At 51.0% G+C, this 24,570-nt stretch overlaps 1 protein-coding gene across 2 annotated transcripts in view; it reads left to right on the top strand.

Moving 5' to 3' along the window:
- Positions 1–1,678: 1,678 nt before the first annotated feature.
- LOC117888111 (somatomedin-B and thrombospondin type-1 domain-containing protein-like) overlaps positions 1,679–24,570 on the top strand; it is a 33,437-nt gene continuing 10,545 nt past the window's right edge. Inside the window, exons 1-3 of one of the 2 annotated variants that reach the window (XM_034791213.1) lie at positions 1,679–2,772; positions 17,821–18,006; positions 20,493–20,583. In XM_034791213.1, coding sequence (XP_034647104.1) covers positions 2,472–2,772; positions 17,821–18,006; positions 20,493–20,583 — 578 coding nt within the window. In that variant the 5' untranslated portion in view covers positions 1,679–2,471. The remainder of the gene's footprint in view (positions 2,773–17,820; positions 18,007–20,492; positions 20,584–24,570) is intronic. The other variant, XM_034791214.1, reaches the window with a different exon arrangement.

Raw genomic sequence — 24,570 nt, forward strand, 5'->3', positions numbered from 1 at the left:
CCAGCTTGCAGTTAGGAAACAATGTAAGGGTCTGAGAGCTGAAACTTGCCCTCTGAACAGCAGGGCAGCTTGGGAGGAACATACAGGCACAGAGCCTGACCCCATCCCCATTGCAACACACAAGTAACTTCTCGCTGTTCCTTAATGCCCCTAAGCCAGGCTTTGCCCCTTGCACAGAGCGCTTCTCAACGGTGAATGGCCCTTGAGGGGCTTCTCTGACTGTCCCAGCAAAGGGGAAAGGCTCAAGGGAGCCAGCCATCTCCTGGCCTATACCCTCACTCCTCCTTGTACTTCTAGCAAGAGGGCAAGAGCCGCACTGAAAAGCTCCCGTCATTGTTCTAGTTGGAACTCTCCTTCCCATCTTCACACAATATTCTGTCTGAGATTGTCTGAAACACGTGTCCAGGCCATGAGTATTGCTGCGTGCCCCAAAACCTGGCCTGCAGTATTGAGAAGAAGGCCTCATTCTGCCACTGCCCTGCACAGTTACCTCAGCGCCATCGTCATGGCTCCAATTAGAAGAGATGCTTCTAGGCTCCTAATCGGCATTCAGCACCTGTCAGAACAGGAACAGTCCTCCTTGTAGTTTAGGGAGCCTGCTTCCCCTCTCACGTCTGCGTCAGGCAGGAGTCAGCCAGTAGAGTTGTACTGGTGTCCAAGTTGTGAAATTGACACACGAGGCCAGATTCGGCCGTGGGACAAGCAAGATCAACTCTTCTGACATGAGTAGAACTCAGTCCCTTGACACCAGGACTGTATGTGGCTCAGTGCATTTAGAAGAAACAGTTCATGTTCTAGAAAAGGGATGTGGGTTATAACAGTCTGTTGCTGGACTGGAGTGCTTCTTAGGTCAGGGCTGGCAATGCTTTACAAACAGCAATTAAACCTCCCAACACCCTTGCCAGGTGAGTGATTGCTGGATCCATTTTATAGGTGAGCATGCTGAGGCAGAGACCCCCTCAAGGCCATGTCCACAGCAAGAGCAAAGCAGAGATTAAAACCGACATCTCCTGACTTCCAGTCTAGTACTTTAGCCTCTGAACAACTGCCTCCTGTCAGTCACCATGTTACTGGTAAGAGGTTTCTGTGCAGTTGGGCTCTTTGCTCTCTTGTTTACTTGCACCACTGCTCGCTACAGGATGGAATCATTCAGACCTTCCTATTTGCTGCCTTCCAGGATACAATCCCCTATTCTGTAGGTATGGCCAGCCATTCCTTGTTCCTAGATCTAGAACTTCACATTTGCCTGTATTAAAACACATTTTGGCTGAATGGGGCTGGCTTACCAAGGGACCCAGATTGCTTTGTATAACTGCCTGTCCTCATTTTTTTACCATTCTGGTAACGTGTATCATCCACAAATGTTAGCTGCAGTGATTTTATATTTACTTCCAGGTCACTGATTAAAATGTTGAATAGGGGTGGGCCTAGTACCAGTCCCTGAGGAACCCTATTAGAAACACCCCCATTCAATGATGGTTCCCCACTCACGACTACTTTTTGAGATCAGTCAGTTAGCCAGGTCTTAATCCATTGCATGGGTGCCTGAGTGATAGTGCATAAGTAGCAATTTTTTAATCAGAATAGCAAGTGGTATTAAATCAAACACCTTACAAAAGTGTATATTACATCCCTGCAGTTACCTTTTATCATCTCATTGTCCTATTTTCCATAAAACAATGCGAGCAAAGCATCCTTACTGGCCAAAACAGTCAAGCTTGGGTGTCAAACAAGGGGCTCCTAACTCCATATTTAGGCACCTAAATGAAAGTGGCTTGATTTTCTGAAGTGCTCAGCCCTCCAACTCCGATTGAAGCCAAGGAGGGGTGCAAATGCTCAACACCTGGGAAAACTGGGCCACTTTATTCAGGGCCCTATGGATTTAGGAACTTATTATTTTAGGCACCTAGCTTTGAAAGTTTGGGCCAAAGTTGTTTATTCTCATGTGACCTCTACACTTGAAACGCTGCACCTGTAATGCTTCAGTGTAGATACTTCCACAGTGATGGGAGAGGTTCTCCGGGGGATGTAGGAAATCCACCTCCCCATGAGGCAGTAACTAGATAGAGGGAAGAATTCTTCTGTTGACCAAGTGCTGTCTACACCAGGCATTCAGTGGATTTTTCGCTCCCTCAGCCATGGAGCTGGGCTGACCTGTTTTAGTGCCGACCCGGCCTTAGCCACTGAATGACTTCTTCCTTTTTTATGAATTCCTTTGCTCCCTGGCTCAGAGGTGAGCTCCTGCCAAAGCAGATCTGTGCAAGGGGGGGTCGCGTGCTGGCTTTAAGACCCGGGAGCAACCTTCGCACTGGGCTTGTGGGGGAGAAAGTAGGTGGAACGGAGAGAAAGTGTTTTCCCTCATGTCCGGCCACTGGGCGTGTGCAGCCCGGGGGATCTCGCTGCTCCTATAAAGGACAGTCCATGAGGAGCCGGGCTTGTCCCCCCAGCGGGCTGCGCCGGGCCGGGCCAGCATGCGGCGGCTGGGAGGGGTCGGCGAGCGGGCTCCGGGGCACGCGAAGCGGGCGGCGAGCATGGGAGGAGCGGGCGCTAGTCCGGGCTGCTGGGTGCTCTACTGGGGCTGGCTCCTGGCGGCCGGGCACCTGCGAGGGGCAGAGGCGGGCTGCGGCCGGCGGGGGAGCCCCCGCTGCTGCCCCGGGCGGAATAACGCCTGCGCCGACCTCAGCGGGTCCCAGGCCCCCTGCTACTGCGACACTTACTGCGAGAAGACGGGCGACTGCTGCGAGGATTACCCGGGCGTGTGCCAGCGAGCGGGTGAGTGCCGGGCTAGGACGGGCCCCGCCGCTCCATCTGGAGTGACTCCGGAGTGACTCCGTCGGAGCCGGGGGGGGCAACAGCTCCGCATTGGTGAGCTGCGAGGCCGGTCCCTGGAAGGGCTAGTTCGGATTCAGCCGGGCTGGGCTGCCAGCCCCGTTAGCAGCACCGCGCTGCGCGTATTGCTGGGGGGCTAAGGAGGCTGGTTTTTCAATAGCACTTTTTTGCTAGCTGTTTCTGCCGGGCTTCTGCTTCCTGTGGGCCGATGCTGCTGCCGGCTGAAGTCGGTAGCTCCGCTCCCAGTGGAGCCGGGGCAGGCTGTACCCCTGATTCGGTGCTGGGCTTTTCCTTTTTTCTTTCTGCCTAGGGCGGGGGGGGTGTCACCTGGCAGCGGCTTGGTGTCTGCGGCCCCCCCCAAGGCAGAGACGAGCCTGGCAATGTCTCTTGGGCTCTGCGGAGGAGAACCGACGGGGACACTAGTAGGTGTGAACACGGGGCCCAGCTTTCAGAGGGAGTTAAGGACTGGTCTTGTGCCCCTGGTGGTGACAGTCTGTACCTGGGCGCTGGTGGGAGGTGTGGCCTGGCCCAAGGCAGGAGGTGTGGTGGGTACAGGCCAGCAGGCTTTTCAGGTGAAGAATCTGCCTGTTAGGAAAGGCAGGGGGCCATTGAAAGTTCTGGGGTCTCGGTTCTGTTGGGGTGACAGTCCGGAGAGACATTCGTGGCACATACTGCAGTGCTCTCCCAGGCCCAAGACTGCATTCAAACTCCTCTGGTTCTGGTTTCATCACAGTGGGGTCACTGGACTATCCCCTTGCACCAACTGCTCTCTGCCTGGACTGTGTGGCTTATTTCATCATGGGATTTCTTCCACTGAAGAATCTGGTGCTGGCACCAGTCGAGGACAGGATATTGGATGGGCCATTGGTTGGATCCAGTACCGGATAGTGTGTTTAAAGCAGAATTAATCTGTTCAGAATCTACTGTGTTTTTAAACTGAAATATTAAAATAATCCAGTTTTAAAATGGAAAAAGTGGAAATGCATTTATAGCTTGAATTTTATCCCCTTACTACTCAAAATACACCTTACTCTGCTAATGGGCCTGTTGATGTCAGTTACGCTAGTGGTGCAAGGTACTATTTGTTGCTATGTAGGTATATGTAAATAGTTACTATGTAGCAGCATGAGTGAAGGAATCGGGATTTCGCCTGTAGTAGTTGTTGTTATACCATGTGCTGCTCTTTTTTTGTTTCGTTTATTTCAAACATCTCAGCAAGAGTAACCTAGTCTCAGTTAGGTGATGTCTCACTTTGTTTGTTTTTTCCCTGGAATTTTAATCTTCGTAATCAAGAGTTTAAAAAAACTCAGTGAAATTCTCCTAAGGTTCTTTTTGCACGTCCTGCTGGTGTTCAGTGCATTGGGTTCTGTGAATCACGCAGGACATGAATTACAGTAGTTTAGTAACTCTAGTTGTATAACATTTAATACTATGGTCAAGGGGTCTCTAAGAAAACGGTATTGTTAGCTATCGTCTAGCATAATAAGTTATTTACAGTTCGTGTGTTGTATCTAACTTTGTATAGTAAATATTAAACCAAATATTTGCCATGAAGAATTACAGTCTGTGAAGTAGACGGGTGCTAATCAAAGCCTTGTACCTTAGTAGCATTAAATTGTGTGACCTTATGTCACATGTAATCATGCTGTTAACTGGGCTTCACTGTAAGCGAGTTCCATGACCTCTGGGTCCTAAACTCCGAGGCAGAAGCTATAGATTCACAATGGTATTTTAATTGCGTTCTCTAAGGCAAAGTTTGCCGCAGTGGAGCTGGGTCAGGTTCAGCAGTGAGCCGAGGTGAGAGGGGACATCTGAGGCTATGGGTAGGAAGCATGCAAAAGGAAATGTGTGCTAGTGCAGTGGTTGCGACGGCCCAGTACTGGGTCGTGGATTGGAAGGCACTGGGTCGCGGCGGCTCTGGTCAGCACCGCTGACTGGGCTGTTAAAAGTCCCGTTGGTGGTGCTGCCCGGCTAAGACAGGCTAGTCCCTACCTGACACCGTGCTGTGCCCCAGAAGCGGCCAGCAGCAGATCCGGCTCCTAGGTGGGAGGGGGGGGCCCCACAGGGCTCTGTGCACTGCCCCCACCCCAAGCACCAGCTCTGCACTCCCATTGGCTGGGAATTGGCCAATGGAAGCTGAGGGGGGCGGTGCCTGTGGGTGAGAGCGGCATGGAGCTGCTTGCGCGCGCCTCCGCCTAGGAGCCAGACTTGCTGCTGGCCGCTTCCAGGGTGCAGAGTGGTCCGCTGTGCCAGGACAGGCAGGAAGCGTGCCTTAGCACCCGCACTGTGCCGCTGACTGGGAGCTGCCCGAGGTAACCCCACACCCCAATCCCCAGCCCTGAGCCTCCCCAAACCCGGAGTCCCCTCCACCCCAAACCTCTCATCCCCAGCCCCACCTCAGAGCCTGCACCCTGACCCCCTGTGCCAGCCCAGAGCCCCTCCCACGCCCCAAACTCCTCATCCCCAGCTCTGTTGGGGTGTCTCTCTGGGGCTGAGGTTCTGTTCCCTATGGGCAGAGTGAGAGGCACTCCTTGATGGTTCTGGCTGCATTTGATGGCACTGTTCTGTTGGCCTGAGGACGGATGGACCCTGAGCACAGGTGACAATGTTGCACAGTGTCCAGGAGGCTTGAGAGGGATTTGGGCTGGGGAGAGAGAATGTCTCGGGCCCGTTTCCCCAGTCTGAAGGCTGCCAAGATCATGGTTAAACAGCAACGCCCTGGATTCCAGGCACCAGAGCCTTATCCCTAAACCTGTTTGATACATGCTGGCATAGCTGGGGGTGTGACCTGCTGCCCTTTCTCATGTAAGTAGTGTCCCGTTGGTTTGCTCACAGGAGTAAGGGCAGCAGGACCCAGCCCCAGGAAGGTGACGGCCTGGGCGGCCGCTCTGTCCTTGTAGATGTGTTAGAGGAAGAGAGTCGCTCTGATTCTTCTCACACACTGGTGTAAACCAGGCCTAATTCTCCATCAGAGTCAACGGCATCACACTGGCGTGAGAGCAGAGTGGAGATCAGTGAGACTGTGTGAGGAAAAGAGAGGGGAGGTGGAGGAAAGAGAATGAATGAATGGGGGTGCGGGAACTTGTTGTGTTCATTGAATTAAGCACAGTGGGATCCTAAACTGAACTGCAGGGGGAGGCTATTGATGGGGGTTTGAAAAGATCTATCTGGGGCTGAAGTTCAAGCTATTTTCTCTTGTCAGAGACTTGCCAACAATAGACTTTCTCTGTGACTTTTTCATTGGCTGAACTGGCCAATGGCTTTCTTGGTGTTGTAACCAAAGAGCAGGAGAGACTCTTAGTTTTGTGTTTTTTGAAGTCCTGGAATGAGCAGAGTAGCCTGCACCTGCCAGCTGCTCTCTTTGGTGGTAGGTGCTAACATTCTCATTCTAGCATAGATGTCACATAGGTGTAACACGTATGATGAGCATGCATGTGCATTGTAGTGTTGGGGTACCTGAATCTGTGTAAAGTATTCGCATGGCCACCACGATCTGCACTGTCGGTTTATCCTCCCCTTGCCGGGTGAGGTAGGAAGTGCTATTATCTCCAGGTTACAGAGGCACATAGGGTAAAACTTGCAGAAGTGACTGAGTGACCACTTTTGAAAACTGGACTTAGTAATTGAGGTGCTTTTGAAAATGTGACCCCAAGAGATTAAGTGACTTGCCCGGGGTCACACTGCAAGTCTGTGGCAGAATCCTCCATGTCTCCAGAGTCCCTGGCTAGCACCCCAACCACTGGACCCTCCTGCCTGTCATTTTGAATGAAGGAGATGAGACCACGTCATCTTAAAACCCAGCAGTTCTGTAATGCAGCCAGAGTCTTCACACAGCAGTGCCCTGGACTGGTGGGAGACAGCACCACATTGGAGAAGAGTCCCTTGTTTCATTTCCCACTCCTGCTCTCAAACAGCCCTGTCTGCAATCCAGCAAATGGGGAGGGGCAGTCCATTCCCGTGTAGAGAATGTGTATCTATCTCAGAGAGCTGGAAGGGTCCCCGAAAGGTCATAGAGTCCAGGTCCCTGCCTTCACTAGCAGGACCAAGTACTGATTTTTGCCCCAGTTCCCTAAATGGCCCTCTCAAGGACTGAACTCACAACCTTGGGTTTAGCAGGCCAATGCTCAAACCACTGAGCTATCCCTTCCGGATTCCTGCAATAATATGAACTGTGTCCTGCCTTCCTGTGTCTGTCCCATACAGGACTGCAGCTCTGGGCCTGGTTTCACACACCTGTATGACCGCATAGCTACTAGTACCAAGTGAACCGTATGCTCAGAGTTGCACGTCTTGTGAGCAGCCTAGCTGTGAGGACAGTGGGATTAACGCACGGTGTGTGGCTTAGGGGAAGGAAAGGGAGCTAATGGTGTGTGTTAAAACTGGAATGTCAGCACAGCCTTCCAGGCTTAACTTGGAATCTGCTGGTTTTCCTTGGTCTGAATGAGACTCTCTTAGAGCCAAATAGGCAGCAATGCCCAAGGTGCATTTGAGGCTATTTAAAAAAATCTATCTCTTGCCTCTTGTTGCCTCAGCACCATGTAGAGTTTGTGTCCCAGGGCTGTGGTGTTGTCATCTCATGGGGATAAGGGCTCTGCTGTTGTAGGTCAATTGAGGCTTCGCTGTGGGTGTCGGGTGATCTGGGCCCTTTGGAGCTCCGTAGTGGGTGTCAAGGCCTTGCTAGCTGCCAGCTGTCACTCCCGGTGGTGTCTGCTGAAGGGCAGTTGGATGAGGAAGCTGGGTGTGGCTGAGGCACAAGCTTCAGGAGAATCCATTGTTCTTGACACCCGCGTGATTAAGAGCAGAATTGCCCAGTGTCTGTGACCGGCTGGCGGAGGGCGCACTGCACGGAGAGCGGGTGTGGAGAGTAGGAAAAGCACCAATAGGCCTGTGGAGGGGGCCGTGCATGTCACCGCTCGTCGCCCAGGGACTTGGTGATGGGAAATCCTGTGACAGGGCCACAGCCAGCCACTCCTGATACCTTCCCAGCCTTGCTGAGCCAGCAAAGCGAAGAGCCAGCGGGGCTAGCGGGAGGCCGGCGGGTGCTCCTTGTCTAGCCGAGTCGTTGCTGGAGGAAGTCGGGACGCACCTTGGCCACTGCTGTAGCGTTCTCCCCTTGCATTGAGCACAGTGATGCTCCCATCCTAGTGATGCAGAGAAAGGGAAAGAGACGCAGGGAAGAGGCTCTAAAAGAGAGACGAGGGAAAAACAAAAGGGGAGCAAGAGGGAGGAACTGAAGAGGGGCCGTCTGGGGGAGCATTTCCTTGGCGTTTGCTAAATCGCTTTGCGCTTCCCCTTTATTTCTATTTCTTTCCCTTCTGCGTAGACGTTCAGTCCGTCGAACCCTCTCCTGTGAGTTTGTGCCAGCGCAGGGTGACCTCAGGAGAGCGAGACAACGGGTCCTGTGCAGGAGGCTGAAATGCAGGGAGACCGCTCCTAGCTTTGAAATGACAGGGCACCATCTCTGAGCCAGTTAGCCAAGGCACATGCCACAGGTTGTCACATGTGAACAAAGGCAGCAGGGAGTTCCGAAATACCCTGAAATTCTCATCTGCTTTGTTTCCTTTCTGGGCCGGACAGGAGAACAGTCAGCTAGGCCATAGAGTGCTGCCCTGTTCCCACAGAGCCAGTGGGCTGGGCTAGCTTGGCCCATCTACCATTGATCCCTATGGATACCTCATCTGCTGTTTCCTAGCAATGCTGGGTTTGTACATCTCTCTCTCATTCCTCTTCTCCCCCCCCCGCCCCCCCCCCCAAGCCATTTCCGTGGCTGCCTCTGGTCTTCCTGCTTTTGGCCAGAAAACCCGGGACTCTGAGACTCTTGATCAGGACAAAGAAGTCCTGGAAATCTTCCAAGAGAGCCTTTTGTCAGGACACTACAGAGATTGGGAGAAGCACCAAACTTCTGGGGGTTTATCTGAAGCGAACAGGAACGTGGGACTTGCCAGATCGGAGCAGACCAGCCACCCACCCAGCCCAGTGTCCAGTCACTGACCAGCTGCCTCAGAAGAAGGGGCCGGCAGCCCTGCAGAAGGCAGGGATGGGAGAACCTGTCAAGGCCGTTCACACATTTTGGTCTTGTCTTTATCCGGTCTAATCTGAAGCCCCCAGGCACTTGGAGGATATTGACCAGCACAAGTTTACTCCATCCAGCAAGTTGTCTTCATTTTGGGTGCTGTGTCCCAGGTTGGCTAACATGCCCAGTGGTAGCCTGTAGCCATGGATAGCACCTGTTATAGGAGGATTGTGTTTCTACTCTGACAGTATACATCCAGAACAGCTCCATCCAGTTCCTTTGGCTTGATCCTCCTTTCTTTGTTCCTCATCTCTTTAGCAGTGCCAGACGTCATTTGGGTAGGACGGTTCCCGCATGAAACCATAACGTCGTCTTTGCCAAACCAAGACAGCTGCTTGCTGGGGCTTTTCGGTGCTTGGAATGCTTGTTGTTTGGTCTCTGTGAGTGACCTTTCCTTAAATGACAGCAACTTGTTGTTGTTGGCACAGGTCTAGAGTCCAGATGTTGAGGGTTTGGCTGCACCCATACGCAGATGTTTATTTTCATAGGTCTCCCAGAGCCCTGGAGTTTACAGAGAGGACACCGCTCCTAATGCTGTGGGGATTCATAATGGATTACGCAGAGTACACCTCTACCTCGATATAACGCTGTCCTCGGGAGCCAAAAAATCTTACCACGTTATAGGTGAAACTGTGTTCTATCAAACGTGCTTTGATCCACCGGAGTGCGCAGCTTCCCCCCACCCCCAGAGCACTGCGTTACCACGTTATATCCGAATTCGTGTTATATCGGGTCACGTTATATCGGGGTAGAGGTGTACATTGAAATCCACTAAATTGGCACCTCGTCTTTACCTTTTTGCCTTTGACGTACTGGACGGGTTCTTCAATCACTTTCTATATAGAGTTGCTAGTGCACGGTTCTGCATTTGCATGTGTAATGACTAGGAGCAATTCTTCCCATGCATGATTTTTACTTTGCTCTTTGGAATATCCCTGAGCCCCTTCGTTTTCAGTTTAAACTGATTTTTACTGAAAAAATCCTGGGTATTACAAAAAGTAGTACTCATGTGTTTTGGTTGTTGTTGTTGTTGTTTTGTTTCCCCCCTGATTTCCACCTTTTGTATCATTTAAATATATAACAAATAACTTTGTTTTTATTAGGAAAATACAATCCATTGCATGAGATCTATGTATTACGACAATACATTAGTCTGTTGAAGTAAGGCTGTGTATTAATCTAGAAGATACACACAATAAAGAAAGTGCGTGCACATCTGAATCTCAGTCCCACCAAGTACACATTTCAAGCTGTTAGTGGATAACAGGTTAAAGATCTGACCCACGAAAATGTGAAGAAAACAAAAACTGGTCTCCAAATATATTTCAGAGCATCAGGAAGTATTCAAAAGGGTTAAAAAAACAAACCGGAGGAAGGGATGAAGTTGGGTGTATGTGCTGCAAATAGTGTGGCCCAATTATTAAATGTAAATATTTATAGGCAAATAGTTCTAAATCTAAACAGTTTACCAAATGAAAAGTTTTATTTGGGGATTAGAGATGTATTGTTTTCTTAAACTCAGAGGTGACATTGTGTTTGGAGTTCTGTTTTTAATTCTGCAGCAAACCACATTGAATTCCATTCATCAAAACATTGCTCTACTGAATACTCCCCCCCCCCCCCCGTCCTTCCATCTGACAAAATAAACTGGAGCCTGGGCTCTGAAACCCAGCAACCTTGCTGGGTTTCAGAGCCCAGGCTCTAGCCTGAGTCTACACTGTTCTTTTTAGCCCCATAGTGCAAGCCCAAATCAGTTGACCCGCTCCTGTAGATCTTTCTTGGCGGTGCAGACACTGGCATGCTACTCCATGGTGCACGAACGTCAGGACACTTGCTTCAATCTCCCTAGCTTAACTGAAGAATGAACTAGGAAGTGGAAAGTTCTAGCATCAGTGAACAAGAGAAAAATGACTGCAATGAGAACGTTCCCTACCCCTTCCTTTCTCCCAAGCCCCCTTGCTTAGCGAGAGCTGAGCGAGGATTTCTTGTCCTGGAGCAGTGCCTGTAGGCAAGAACAGATGTCTGCAATGTGCCAGCTGCTGGGGAGGGAGACCCTCATCTCCCCAATGTGGAAATGAGAACAAACACAGAGTGAAACTTGTGCTGCAGGTCTGAAGAGCTGCCAGTAATTAGAAGTTCTCTTTCTGTTTGTTCCTCCCTCTGTGACATGACTCGCTCTTGATGCTTATTCTCTCTCTCTCCATGTTTCACAAAGAGCCTGAGCTCACTTTGCAGTTAGCTTGGGTGGGACCAAAGATAGCAGAAGGTCTGCTGGAGGCAGGCAGGCCCTGTGGTTGGGGAATGTCTAATGTCTAAGGAGCCACCAGTTACATGTTCCAACGCGACTGATTGACCAGGAGGCTGACAGCCCCAGGACGAGGGCTCCAGCCGACTCACGTGTTTCATGTTCCAAGCAAGTTTTAAAAACCCCACCCTGGCCACATCCACATTGCTGTCTTCTTGGGCCACGAGCATTTGAACCCGAGTGTGTCCTTCATGCTGTGCTTTGTGGCAGTCAGCCATGCGCTTCCCACGAGGGGACAGCCTGGTGCTGTTTGGTTGGCATGGAAGGCAGCTGATCCACAATGAGATAACAAATGCTGGGAATAAGTCAGGTCTGGGCACCACAAAAAGGCCCAGGATGTTCCAGAGAGTTCAAAGCCAGAAGCTCCTGGTTGCAATCTGCAAGTTTATGATGAACGGTATGAGTGCTGCTTCTCCTCTTTGGGCACTCCACTCCCATGGCCACATAAAGGGCTGCAGCAGGCAGGTGCTGCAACTTCTCCGGGTGGCCGGGCTGGGAGTTGGAATCTCTGGAGGGTGGCGGTGGATGTGACCTCACAATCAGATGTGGGGTTGCCTGGGGTGACAAAGGCACAGATGATGGTAGGGCCCATAGCTAGAATAAGTCAAGGGCACTTCCGCTAGCCGCTCCCCTCTGGGTCTGTGTGTGTGAGATCAAGACTGAGGCTATGGGTAGCAGTGAGGCATCGGCTTGGCCCCATATTGAAGAGCTACTCAAGGGAGTTCACCTTTCATGCAGTGTGGAATGCCTCTGGGTATCCAGGGGTTCAGAATAATCCCCCACCAACGTTGCCTGCTACTTTTGAGTCCCTCTACTGAAACCTGATATTCCAGCCTGCCCCACTCAACTGTGGAAATCCTCCTCCCCACAACCTGCCTTCTTTCCCAAGACCCACCCTCCCGTCTGCTGCTCCTCCCCTCCCCAGCCCATCCGTGGCCTCTGCAGAGCTGGTGAATGGCGTTCAGTGGGATAGCAGCTCGGTTCTCACACGTGGTTCCTATGGTGACACGGACGTAGTCAAGTGTGGAACAGGCAGTCTGGGCAAACGCTGCCTCTCCCCTCCCCTCAAGGGGAAGAGTGGGAAGGAAGGCGGAAATGCGCTCCGCGTGGAGTGGAACTATGGTGAGTAGTTTGCTACAGTTGCTTCTGATTCCAAATGCATCAAGTTAGGTGCAAACAGACTGTGTCCATTCCTATGCCACCTGTACTCTGAGGGGGTATAGATGTTAACAAGGGGGGTAAATATTAGAAAGATGGGGTGTGATTCCCTCCCTCTGGCTCCCAATGAAGCCCACAGGAGCTGTATGATCCTCAGTGTTTTGACCAGTGTCCAAGTCTGGGTGATGGTGGGAAGGATTTGCGGGCTGAGTTCCTGTGAGGGAAGCTACATTTGTGGTTCACTGGATAGAAGTGTCGGGGTGGAGGGGAGACTTTAGTTCATCCCCCCCACTGGAAGTAAAGAGCCGCTGCTGATTTCTTCCCTTTATACCCCCCAAGGCACTTACGCTGTCAGCCAAGTCCTTCTCTGCTCCTTGGGTGCACCAGAATGGGAGCAGAGGGAACAGCGGTGAAGCCCAGCTGGTGCTGGCGCTGTGGGTGTTTCAGAGCGACCCTGTGTGATGGCTGGTGCGTCAGGCGTGTAATCTGACCCGGCGTGGGCAGGTGTGATGGAATAAATATGGTTGGTTGGTGGGCGTCTCGCACCTCATTCGTGCCCTGCAGTGGTCCCTCTTCTGTCGCAGTCCCATTGGTCTGCTGAGAGAGACCAGAACTGTGCCAGGCCTTGGGCAGGGAATATGATCTGCCTGGAGGCTGGGCCGTCAGTCTGGGGGATTTAAGCAGAGGCCTGCAGAGGTGAACGGTTAATGCAGCGTTTTGCGGTGATGCACAACTCCCCCTCCCCCCACTGCAAAGGGGACCCCCCCCCCCCTCCCACACACGCATGCAAAGCTGTTCGGGGGCAGAGCAAGTGCCCATGCCGGGCATGTCAGTCACCGTGCTCATGGGAGAAAACAGTGCCAATAAGCCCTCCCTATTCTCCCCGGAGATTAGCCCAGTCACAACTCAGATGGATTACAGAGCAGTGGCCTCTGCCCAAGAATAAAAGGGTCGGGAAACTGTGAACAATGTAACCGCACCTTGTTGGGTTAGAAACAGATTCGCTGTCAAAAGGTTTGGCGAGTTCAGCTGTGAGCCGCTGAGCTTGGGCTCCGCTGGTTTCAGGGAAACCGTCCCCTTGGCGGAGAGGGAGAGCTCCTGGAAACACTCCTGAAGCTGGGGGCCTCCCCTCTCAGGAGATACCCCTCTGCTTGCATGGACCCCCAGTGAAGTCATTGGGGCACCGTACAGTCTTAAGATGCTAGAGAATCCCATTGCAAGACGGGGGTCTAAGTCCACAGCATCCCTTTGAAAGGAAGTTTGTTTGTCGTGGACCCCTCCTTTGGAGGACGAGCTGGAGAGTCTCTGATCAATGTGCTGGGGGAAGTAGCAAGTTCTCCGGTCACCATGACGCCAGCCCTGCTTGGAGCAAGTCAGCAAGGAGCTCCTAGGGTGTTTGGACTCTCTCTCTCTCTTCTCAAATGCAGAGATGCAGAGGAAGAGTTGCAGAGTCAGAGAGAGAGAGAGAGAGAGAGAATCAGGAATGGGTTCTGTTGCTGAGTGGGTGGGTAGGGTTGACTGGCCCAACCGGGTCCTGTGGTCTGTAGGTCCAACTGGAACACAATACAGTAATTCCATTGCAGTCCCCAGTGTGAATGCATCCCCTTTCCTTTTGGAAGGGAAAGGCTCCCAAAGAGATCCAGTTGGAAATGAAGCCAGGAGAGGTGGTTTTTCAGCAGTTACAACAGCCAAGTGATGTCAGGGCCTGGCTTCCTGCTCTGGGCATTGTGACATGACACGCAGGGTCAGGTGGCGTGGTCATGTTATAATGCCACTCACTCAAGTTTGGCTCAGCCACCCCTCCATCCATCCTGGCCAAACCTGAATGGTACTGCGACCCCATGCACCAGCTTGCAACGCCCGGAGTGGGGAGCCGGACCCGGCCCTGCAGGACAGGAGCTGCTGCTGCTTCCAGGTGTGGGGCAGACTCACTCTCCAGCCTTCTCTCTTCTCTCTTCTTCCCCCTTCTGCTCCCCCCGGGGGCCTCCCCTCTGCGCCAAGCCAGGATTAGAGTTGAGGTGCAGGGCAGGTGGCTGGTGCCATCTCAGTGGGGGTGGAGGAGGAGGCACCCAGTGAATAGTTGCTGCATTACTGTGTGTGTTTGGTGATAATACACAGGTATGGTAACATGTAAAATTAGCAGGCCAGTGGGTATAATTGAAGGTGCCACCATCGTGTCCCGTTCTCCCTCCCCCACCTTCCTCCCCGGGCTGGCTCCACCACTGCTCCCCGTAGGACACCGTGCCCTCTCTAAGCAGCAGCATAGGCCGTTCACCACAAGTCAATTCCTAAGAGCCCTCCCTTGTTACTGCTAGAGACCATATGTTAAATTGTTCTCCGATTTCTGTCCAAGCTGTAAAGGTTGTTAGGAACCCCTTTAACCTGCAGATAAGTCAGGTATCTAAGCACCTGGGCTTTTATTTGCCATTGGGGGCCACCTGTTTTGATAAGTAAAATGATACCAAATCAAGGTGGTGGTGGGGGGAGGGGTTGCTACTCCCATTACAAAGTTCACCTAATGGGTGTTTTTGCACCTGTTCATCTCAAGGATCCAGAGGAACCAAAGTAACATCCACGTTTGCTCAGGACGGTCATTTTATGTGTTTGTACAGCACCTAGCACGATGCGACTCTGACCGCTTTGGCCTCTAGACACTCCCATGGTATAAATGTTTGATAATAATCATTTAATGAAGTTGCCTTGGTAGGGCCTGACTTGGACAAATGCGTGCATACAACTGCATGTATGAAGATGTATGTGAAATTGGATGCCCAATTAGAGTGCACAGTTCTCATGGAAAGTGGGTGCAAGTTGAGTGTTTATAATTGCAAAGGGACATTTATGTATCTAACCATCCTTTTGCAGATGCAAGTCCCTAATGTGTGTGTATATTAGAAATACACCCTTGCTAACATGATATCACCAGCCTTGATACTCGTGCTAACCTGATATAGAATCAGATGGTCTTAGAAAGCCATTCTTTAATTATCAGAGGGGTAACAATTCTTTAATTGTTAACTTATGGTTTTGATTGACAAGGTTCAAAGGTCCGACAATGGCTCTTTCATCTTAAAGGATTTTTAAAGGTTTAAACTCAGTTGTGTGTGTGGTGGTTTTTTTTTTTTTTTTTTTAATTTGCAGTTAATTGCTGGTTAGTTGGAATTGAGATTCAAGACTTCACGAGTAGGCACAAGTAATTCCCATGTCCAAGCGAGCCGAATAAAGACCAAGTCTCAGACTGTTGGAAGTGTTTTACAAGTGAGATTGCTATTTGCTATTAATGACTTAAAATGAGCATCATCGAGTATTAAACAGAGAGCTGACTCTGGGAGAGCATGTTTCAAAATTGCTGAAGCCTTGACCTGTAAACAGGCTGAAAATGTCAGGGAAAGGACAGGGACGGGGAGAGAGAGGGTGGATTCTTGCTCTTTAATACGGATATTTTCCTAACGTCTGATTATGGGCTGTATGCACCTGCCTTTATCTTGGTTTGGCATGAATGGATGAATCTCTAGGATTAGAGTTAATATGAACTAGTACTTCTGGATTGGGGATATGTTCTGGTCTCCTTGCATCTTGTTACAATCAGAGGGAATCTGGGTGATTCGAGTTACCTGTTTGTTGTCACATTTGTACATACATCCAGATTACTTTTTGCAATATTCTGTGTGCCTGACTGTTTTCTTACACAAGAGATTGACTGAACCACAGAACTCTTGGAGGCCTACCCATAACCATTCCATCTTTTCTGCAATGTTTAATGTTGTAACTAGCATTTCATTCAATTATCGTTTGAGACATCATCCTCATTAACATTTGAGATGATACAGTTGTCATTGAATGTCTGCTTCAGCACTATCATGAGTGTTTGACCGTTTGCATGAGATGCATTTAATAACATGAACCCTAGTTTGTCTATTGTTCATCTGCTGCATACCAGTTTCATGCTGCATGTTGTCTGGAACCACCCAAATGCACCACACCTGCTTAATTCAGTGTTGGGAGACCAATTCTCTGCTAGGGGAAATGGGCACAACTGAACTGGAATCAGCGGAGCATTGCGCTGTGCCCACTTATGCCCGTAGAGAATCTGGCGCAGTTTTTAATGCAATAAACAACAAATATAGGGCTTGATTCACCACCATAGTTTTACACCAGTATATTTCAGCTGCATTCACAGGGAAAACTAGAGTAATGCAGTGCTGAGTTAGGCCTATTCTCTCTTCCTAAAATCAGTGTCACTAGCCCCAAGCATTCAAAGCCATGAGTCAGCCTCCCTCCTCCTCCTCCCTCCCCCCCCCACGAGATTATTAGAAATAACAGCTTTTGGGTTCTTTTTATTTGCCTTCTGGCATTGTATCCTGCCAGGGTCACATTTTCAAGCTTTTCTTCGCAGCCATGAGGATTAGATGTTGTCTCCTTTTTTTTTTTTTTTAAATTAAATTTAAAAAGTTGCTATTCTCATGTGATCACAGGACTCCAGGTGCTGGGGCTTTCATATCTGGGGCTTTTCTGAGACTTGAGGGTAAAATCATGGGAGCTGGTTTAAACCTTTAAACCTTTTCCCTCCTCCCAATTGCATGATAGATCTGAATTTTAGGAGGCTCCTGTGCTGTAGGGGCTGTGTAGATATAGTACATCCATTCCCATCTGGGAGTAGACCTTGTATTTACTGCTGACTGCCCCCTGGGCCTTGCTGCATTGTGTGTGACTATCTCAGGATTTCTGGTTCTCCTGCCGTCGCCTGCCACCCTTGGTACTGCTGGCAGGTCACATGCCCGCCCGCTGAATAGCGTGAACTGACAAGCGCTGGGATTGAGCTGCCCTGCAAGGCCCCGCTAAGAGGCAAACGTTTCCCGAGTTTCCATTTCACACAGCTGGGTGCGCTACAGAGGCGGGCTCTCCTGGCAAAGGTTACCTGCCATGTGGGACCCGATGGGAAGTCTAGGCAGGAGGGCCGAGCGTGGTGGGAACAGTCAGAGGGAGTGGGAGAGATGCAGAGAGATGGATGCAGTGAGTCAGAAGGCAGGAAAGTTAGAATGTTTTGCCAATGGAGACAGGAGGCTTTATTGATCGACTGGGTTCCTGGTCTGTTTGGCCTCCTCTAAATCCGCAGGGTTTTCATTGCTCTGTCTCTGTATGCTGCTGTCTGACTCAGAAATGAGCTGGTCATCAAGGGTGCTGCTAAGAAGGTCGGGCTCTTACTCTCTGTTGGACAGGGGATGGGAAATGTTTGGTGTCCACTTTTATTGCCCTACTGATCTCTCGTCCTCCCTCTTTGTTCTTCTTTCACACACTCCTTTATTCCCCCTCTCGTGTTCTCTTCCTGTTGCTCATTCTCTTTCTCTGGTTCAATCTGTTCCTATTTCCCACCTCTCGCTTTCGTTCCCTCCATCTGTCTCTCATTCTCTGTCCCCTCCCCCTGCCTCCCCGCTTTTTTTATCTCATTATCTAGCAGCCATCCACTGCGTGGTGCGGCCCTGGGGCCCTTGGAGTGAGTGCAGCTCCCTGTGTGGGGTCGGTAGCCAAGACCGGACTCGGCAAGTCGCTGTCCCACCCCGAAATGGAGGGACCCCCTGTCCGGACCTCAAGCAGCGGAGAGGGTGCTTTGGGGAGAACCCTGCCTGTGATACGGCTAAAGGTAAAGCGAAGCGTGTGGGGAAAGGTCTCTGCGCCCGTCTGCCGTGTACAAACGCTCCCATGACCCATTGTGATGTTCAGCACAGCTCGGATGTGACGGGAGCTGCTTTGCCCTGTGCGATCCCAGCACAGTCCCTGCAACGGAGCTGGAAGATGAAAGGACGGCAAAGCGTTTTAGCTGCAAGAGGGCGCTGTTTTTAACATGTGGCAAAAAATGGTCTCTGTTAGCACCAGGTTAAACGCAGCTTGCCTGGCCATTGCACGTGGCAAACTTGGGTTAAAACAGAACTGGAAAACCATAGGCTATGGCTCACCTACCCTCTGAATTACAGGTCAGTCATGACACTTGATGACCACAACAACACAGCAGATTAGTTCCCCAACATGGTTACAGTTGTTCCAATTTGCAGTGTGGATGGACCCTTAATTGTGTTCCTTCTAACTGGATTAAAAAGACGTTAGTAGTAATTAATAATGTCTCGCTCTTCTATAGCACTTTGCGTCAGTAGGTCTCAAAGTACTTTACAAAGGAGGTCAGTACATTATCCCCATTTTATAGATGGAGAAACTGAGGCACAGAGCGGTGGAGTGACTTGCCTCTGGTCACCAAGAAGGTCAGTGGCATAATGGGGAATATAGCCTAGTTTGCCTGAGTCCCAGTGCTCTATCCACTAGGCAAAACTGCCTCCGCTATAGACAGCTTCCCTCTACACTTCTAATTGAAACTGTGCAGTAACCAGGTTCCCTGACTAGGGCAGCAATTGTAGCGTAGACAGGTAACTGAGGTATAAAGCCCTACATGGTGTCGTCAGGTTCTCATGACACGTTGCTACCCACAGTGAGAATGAAGTTAAACTATCATGAGAAACTCTCCCTGTGTGGATAGTTTTCCTGTGTTGCACTTTAAAAAGCTGAAGATGTCTTACTGTATGTACTTTTATGGTCCACAGCTGAGCATCTCACAGCTTTAATGTACCTATCCTCACAATCCCCCTGGGAGGCAGGGCTGTGCTGTTAGGGATGGGGAATGGAGGCAGAGACTAAGGGCAGGTCTTCACTATGGGGGGGGAGTGTCGATTTAAGATACACAAATTCAGCTACACGAATAGCGTGGCTGAATTAGACGTATCGCAGCCGACTTACCCCGCTGTAGGGACAGCGGCAAAATGGACCTCTGCGGCTTCCCGTCGACGGCGCTTACTCCCACCTCCGCTGGTGGAGTAAGAGCGTCGATTCGGGGATCGATTGTCGCGTCCCGACAGGACGCGATAAATCGATCCCCGAGAGGTCGATTTCTACCCGCTGATTCAGGCGGGTAGTGTAGACCTAGCCTAAGTGCCTTGCCCCTGCCCCGGGTCACACGGAGAGCCTGTGGAGGGGGGACTCGACCCTGTGTCTCCTGAGTCCTATGCTAGTGCTCTAGCCACTGGACTATTGTTCCTCTCAAGATGACACCCGATTTCAGCAAGAAAATCCTGATTGTTATTAAAACCTTCTACAGTCCCTCCCTTTGTCTCTTTCCAGATTTCACTTTCTCTAAAGAATTTGTGGGTCACATTTAAAGATTAAGATTCTAGGCTAAACTGGCCCAAATCGGGCCAAACACTAGTGCATCTGCAAATTTTGCATTCATGTTTTCCACCCCAGTTCATCTGTGGGCACAAAGCTGAGAGCCTGCACCTCCAGCTGCAGGTAGGCAGAGGCTCTGTTGTATCCACGGTGATCCTGTGTTTGTATCGTATTGCCGTATATTGACATGGGAGTAATCCTGATATCCCACGTGCAGGAATGTGGCAAAGGGGACCTCTGTTGGAGACCATCCAGCCTTTGCTTCAGCACCATGCAAAATACACCAGGGGTAAATGGATACATGTTTGAACAGCATCCATTTTCCCCCCCCCTCTGTTTGGAATTCCCATCTTTGAGACCAGTTCCTTTTGGCTGGTCTGTTGAGAATTTGTCCTTAAACTAGGGCTGTGGCATGTGAATTAGTGGTTAGAGCAGGGGTGTTGGAGTCAGGAGAGATGGGTTCAAACCCTGACTCTGCCACTGACTAGCTGTGTGACATTGGGCCAGACTTGAATTCTCCATGTGCCTCAGTTTCCCCATCTGTAGAACGGGGTTAATGATACTTGGCTGCTTTGAGATTTGCCATACGGTGTAAGTTGGTAACAGTAACAAAAATGGGCCTGATCTAAATTCAGTCAAGGAAGTCTGTGGAAAGACTCCCATTACATGAGTGAGCTTTGAATCATGCCCCATATTCGCATTAATATCACTAATTGCAATGGACATTATTCCCTTCCCTGCTGGTCTGAGTCCCCCACTTTCCCAGAGCCTGGGAGTAGGCACCAAGCAGGCCATGCTCCTAATAATTCGCTTTCTGTGCCCTCTTAGCTCTGTCTCTGTGATTGAACCCCTCTGCCGGGCATTGTTTTCTAACCTTCTGCATCCCTCCTCTCCGCACCCCCTGTGCTCTTTTGACAGAGGTGGCTAAGATTTTGCCAGGTTCCTTTAAAAGGGACTTTAAGGACCCCTGGAGAAGACCTCACGTGCTGGCGAAGGAGAAGCAGCCAAGGTAGGTGAGGCACATCACGGAGCACACTGTCCCCTTCTCAGGGTGATTCTTTCTGTGACAAGCACTGCTGACCTGGCTCAGCCTGACTCTTAAGTAAGAACTGCAGAATAAACGCCGCCCTCCTGTATGGAGAGGAGAAGACAGTGACTGACCCTGAAGTCCTCCCCAAATACTCTGCAGGGAAATCAGCATTGTATCTTGGCTCTTCTCGGACAAGCGCTGCTAAATGTGTCATAAGCACCAATCCTGCATCGGCCCCTGAGAGATGGACAGATGAGCTAATAGGTGTCTAATGTCTGTGATTCCAGCATGGTCATTACCTGGGCCGAGTTTGGGGAGGGAACTAGATCTGCATGAATTCTCCTTCCGTTAAAAGGGACGGCGCTCTCTGCTGAGGGGTGTCTTCAGAGACATTGCACACAGCCAGGTTGGAGAAGAGGGGCGATTCTTTCTCCTTCTCCGTGCCTCAAGTGAGGCTCCTAGATTCATATTTGGGCCCCAGTCCAATGGTGCACCTCAGCACGTGCCAAAGTCCTTTCTATTTCGGTGCCATGTACTTAACTGCTTTGCTAAATTGGGGCCTTGCACAGCTCCGTTAGTAGCCTGTTTGTCAAAGGCTCTGAACTCCCAACAGCCTCCAGGGAAGTCCATGAGAGTCAAAAGTCCTCGGTATCTCTGAAAACTAGGCCACGTATTTAAGCAGCTAAAGATGACTGTGGAAGCTTAACTTTAGGTATGTTGGTGATGGAGATTGCTCAAACCTCCATCCCTGTTTCTACTGAGAATCCAGAGCAGAGCAACAAAAATAATCCTGATCTACGAGGGGAGGTTACAAACCCTGGGGAATGTTTAGTCTTGAGAAAAGCAGAGTGAAGTCTTCAGACTGATAAGTCTTCAGATATGTAAAGGCTGTTTATAAAGGGGAGGGGGATCGTTTGCTCTTCGTAGCCACGTCGTGTAGGACAAGCAGTGATGGGCTTAATCTGCAGCAAGGGAGATTTAGGTTGGATGTTAGAAAAAACGTCCGTACTGGAGCAGGTTACCTAAGGAAGGTTGTGGACTCCCTGACGCTGGAGGTTTTTCAGAACAGGTTAGACCAACACCTGGAGGGGATGATCTATGTTTCTTTGGTCATGCCTCAGCAGAGGGCCATGGACTAGCTGACCTCTCAAGGTCCCTTCCACCCTACATTTCTGAGATTCTATGTAGCAGGGCTAGGACAGCTCATCTAACCTATCTACATCCTGGATCCCTGAAGACAGGCATAGACCACAGGCATGTGCTTCTAAAGCCTTCGTTCTTCCCTTCAGAACCTTTGGGAGAACCGTCCAGCTCCCTTCCATACCGGGGCGGCTGCCGTATGTGTATGCCCTTGGCATCCTCCTCCTGGGAGCTCCTCAGCTCCTTTCCAGAGACGCTGCTCGTGGCATAACTTGTTCTGTTTTGTGCTCTCCATTAATAATAGGGAGGTGCCGGGGCCTAGGGGCAAGATCTCCAGATTAGGGCTCAGGAGACCTGTGTCCTACCCTCAGCTCTGCCACTGGTCTGCTGTGTGACCTTCGAGTCACTTCTGCTCTCTGCCCGAGTTCCCCACTTGTAAAATCGGGCTAAAGATGCTCCTGTGTAGGGTGCTAGATAAGAGTTCTTATTAACACAGAGACATTTTGCTGGCATTCAGGGTTCAGCCAGGGGGGTTAATAATAGTACGTTGTGCTTTTAATTCTGCGACGTTCACGTCTGCAAAGCACTGCACAAATGTTAGTTAATCCTCCCAGCCCCTGTTATCCTCATCCAGATCGGGAAACCGAGGCACTGCTAAGCGAGTTCACCAAGACTCAACGGGAGACAGCGTCTGAGCTGGGAGCAGAAACCTCGTGTCCCTGGCTCCCAGTGCTGTGGTCAGTTCACACTGCCTCGCTGGGACCTAAGAAAAGCCCAGTTATAACAACAGCCCAGCAGAGCTCAGGTTATACTCCTGACAGAGCTATTCGTAGCTGGGGCCCTGCTCCGGCCCCTTTCTCCCTTGGTCAGGAGAGAAGAGGCTGTCTGGAATGAATGAATAAAAGCAAACTAGCGGGTCCTTTTTGAATGGCGCTGAGCCCTCAGGGCTGGAAACAGCACATGGAACAAAACCCTTCTTATTTACAAATCGCCTCCGGTCCAATGACTGTGTTCTCGGCCCCCTCTGTTGCAGAGCTGTAGCGAGGCATCCTGCCCTCTGCCAGGGAAGTTCTCTCTGGTGCCAGCCCAGGAGACAGATCTGGGATTCTGAAATGGGGGAACGGCTGGTCAGGGTAGGAGGAAAGCTGGAAAGAATTGGGAAGGGTTTTATGGGGGAGGGGGAGAACGGCTGAGTGGGAATGGGGAGCCCCTGGGGGATGATTGGGGAAGTTTCTTAGCAGGCGGGAGAAGATCTGAGGCCTCATCTGCCACTGGGCTCTTTTTTGTGATGCATCAGGAAGTGGTTTTTGCATGAAAGACCCTGCAAAACTCAGCTGCAATTGTTTGTTCATTAGAGACAGGCCCACGTCTCCAGGTCTGGATCTAGAATGTGAACCAGCCAAAGGTTCGGGGTGTTCATAGCCAGAGTTTGGGATCAGCCTGGTATGTAGAAAGGGGCCAGTTCTGGATCTGAACCTCCCCGAAGTTCGTGAGTGTTGAGGTCTCAGGAGAGATGGGCCTGAAGCAGAGTCTGTTTGGGGGTGATAGACTCAACCCCACCAAGGTTTATCCCAATGCAGGGACCCCATACAGGCCTATTCACGGGCGTTGGGGCAGCTGCGCTGGAAGAAGCTCACAGCCAGGGAAAGATAAGTTCTTCCTGTTCGCTCTTAGACATTTCTTCATGGCGTGCCCTTGCTGCAGAAACATTGGCGGCCAGCCAGCGTTGGCCTGAGGGTCCCACCCCTCCCATGGCACTGAAGTGGTGGTGCCAGCTGCCCCATGTATGGTATGACTGTGCTGTGTCCTGGCTTGGGACCCCAGGAGCGTGAGGACTGGCTTTGTGGCCATCTCCTGGTGACCTGAATTGTTCCTCCTTTGAAGGACACTGGATTAGTGTGTGCTGGGTATAGGACGCTGCACGCTCAGGAGAACTTGTGCAGCTTGTTGGGAGTCCAGACGTGTTCCTGCACCAAGGCACCCCCAGGCCCGTTGGGCTGTGACCCTCGTAGCTCCCTGGACTCTCCTTTGATCTGGTTCTAGGGCAAGGGTAATATTGGGCAATGGAAGGGCATCAGGCAGACTTGCCTCCTGGCTAAAGAAATCAGCTCACAGGAGTTCTCTGAGAGCGGTGGAAAGACGTGTTGGGCATCAAGTCCCTTTCCCTGCCAGGGCGGGACTGGCCCTCCTGGGATGTTTCCTAGCGTAGGTTAATTTTCAGTTGCATTCTGATTGCCAGCAGCAGAGAGGTGGAAAGGCAGACACTGGGAGAGCCAGGTCAAGTTAAGAACGAGGCTGGACAAGACCCTGCTCCCCACCGAGTGTTGCTCTTCAGCTCGGCTTCTCCTCACCCAGCCCCCTGGCAGCTGCTGCAGCCTGTGCTGCTAACTCAACAGGGAGACTCTTCTCTGAGGGGCTCTGTGCTGTCGTCTCAGGAATCCCGTTCCAGCACTGAAGAAAGCCCTGTCCCTTCGGCCTCACTGGGGCTCTGCCGTACCACGGGCTGCTAGGGACTTTCCGCACAGTCCCTACCAAGCTTGCTTGCCCCTCACCTCTAGTCTTGCTGCCACAGCTACCTTGCAGGTTCTCCTGGGGGGTGTTAAATTCTGACAGTAGCTTGTGGCACTTCTGATAAATCTGTAGAATTGCCAGCATATCTGGAACCACCCGTGTTTGGAAGCAGGCGAGCCCGTGACTCCCCCACGTGTCCTTGTGGGCATTTCCGATGATCACGCAATCCCATCAGCCGTGGCATTGAGTGCACGGTGCTGCTACCGGGCTTCGAGGCGAGTCTATCCGGAAACCGCGCTTTAAATACGCAAATGC

The sequence above is a fragment of the Trachemys scripta genome, chromosome 15 (assembly GCF_013100865.1).
Source record: "Trachemys scripta elegans isolate TJP31775 chromosome 15, CAS_Tse_1.0, whole genome shotgun sequence".
Taxonomy (NCBI): domain Eukaryota; kingdom Metazoa; phylum Chordata; order Testudines; family Emydidae; genus Trachemys; species Trachemys scripta.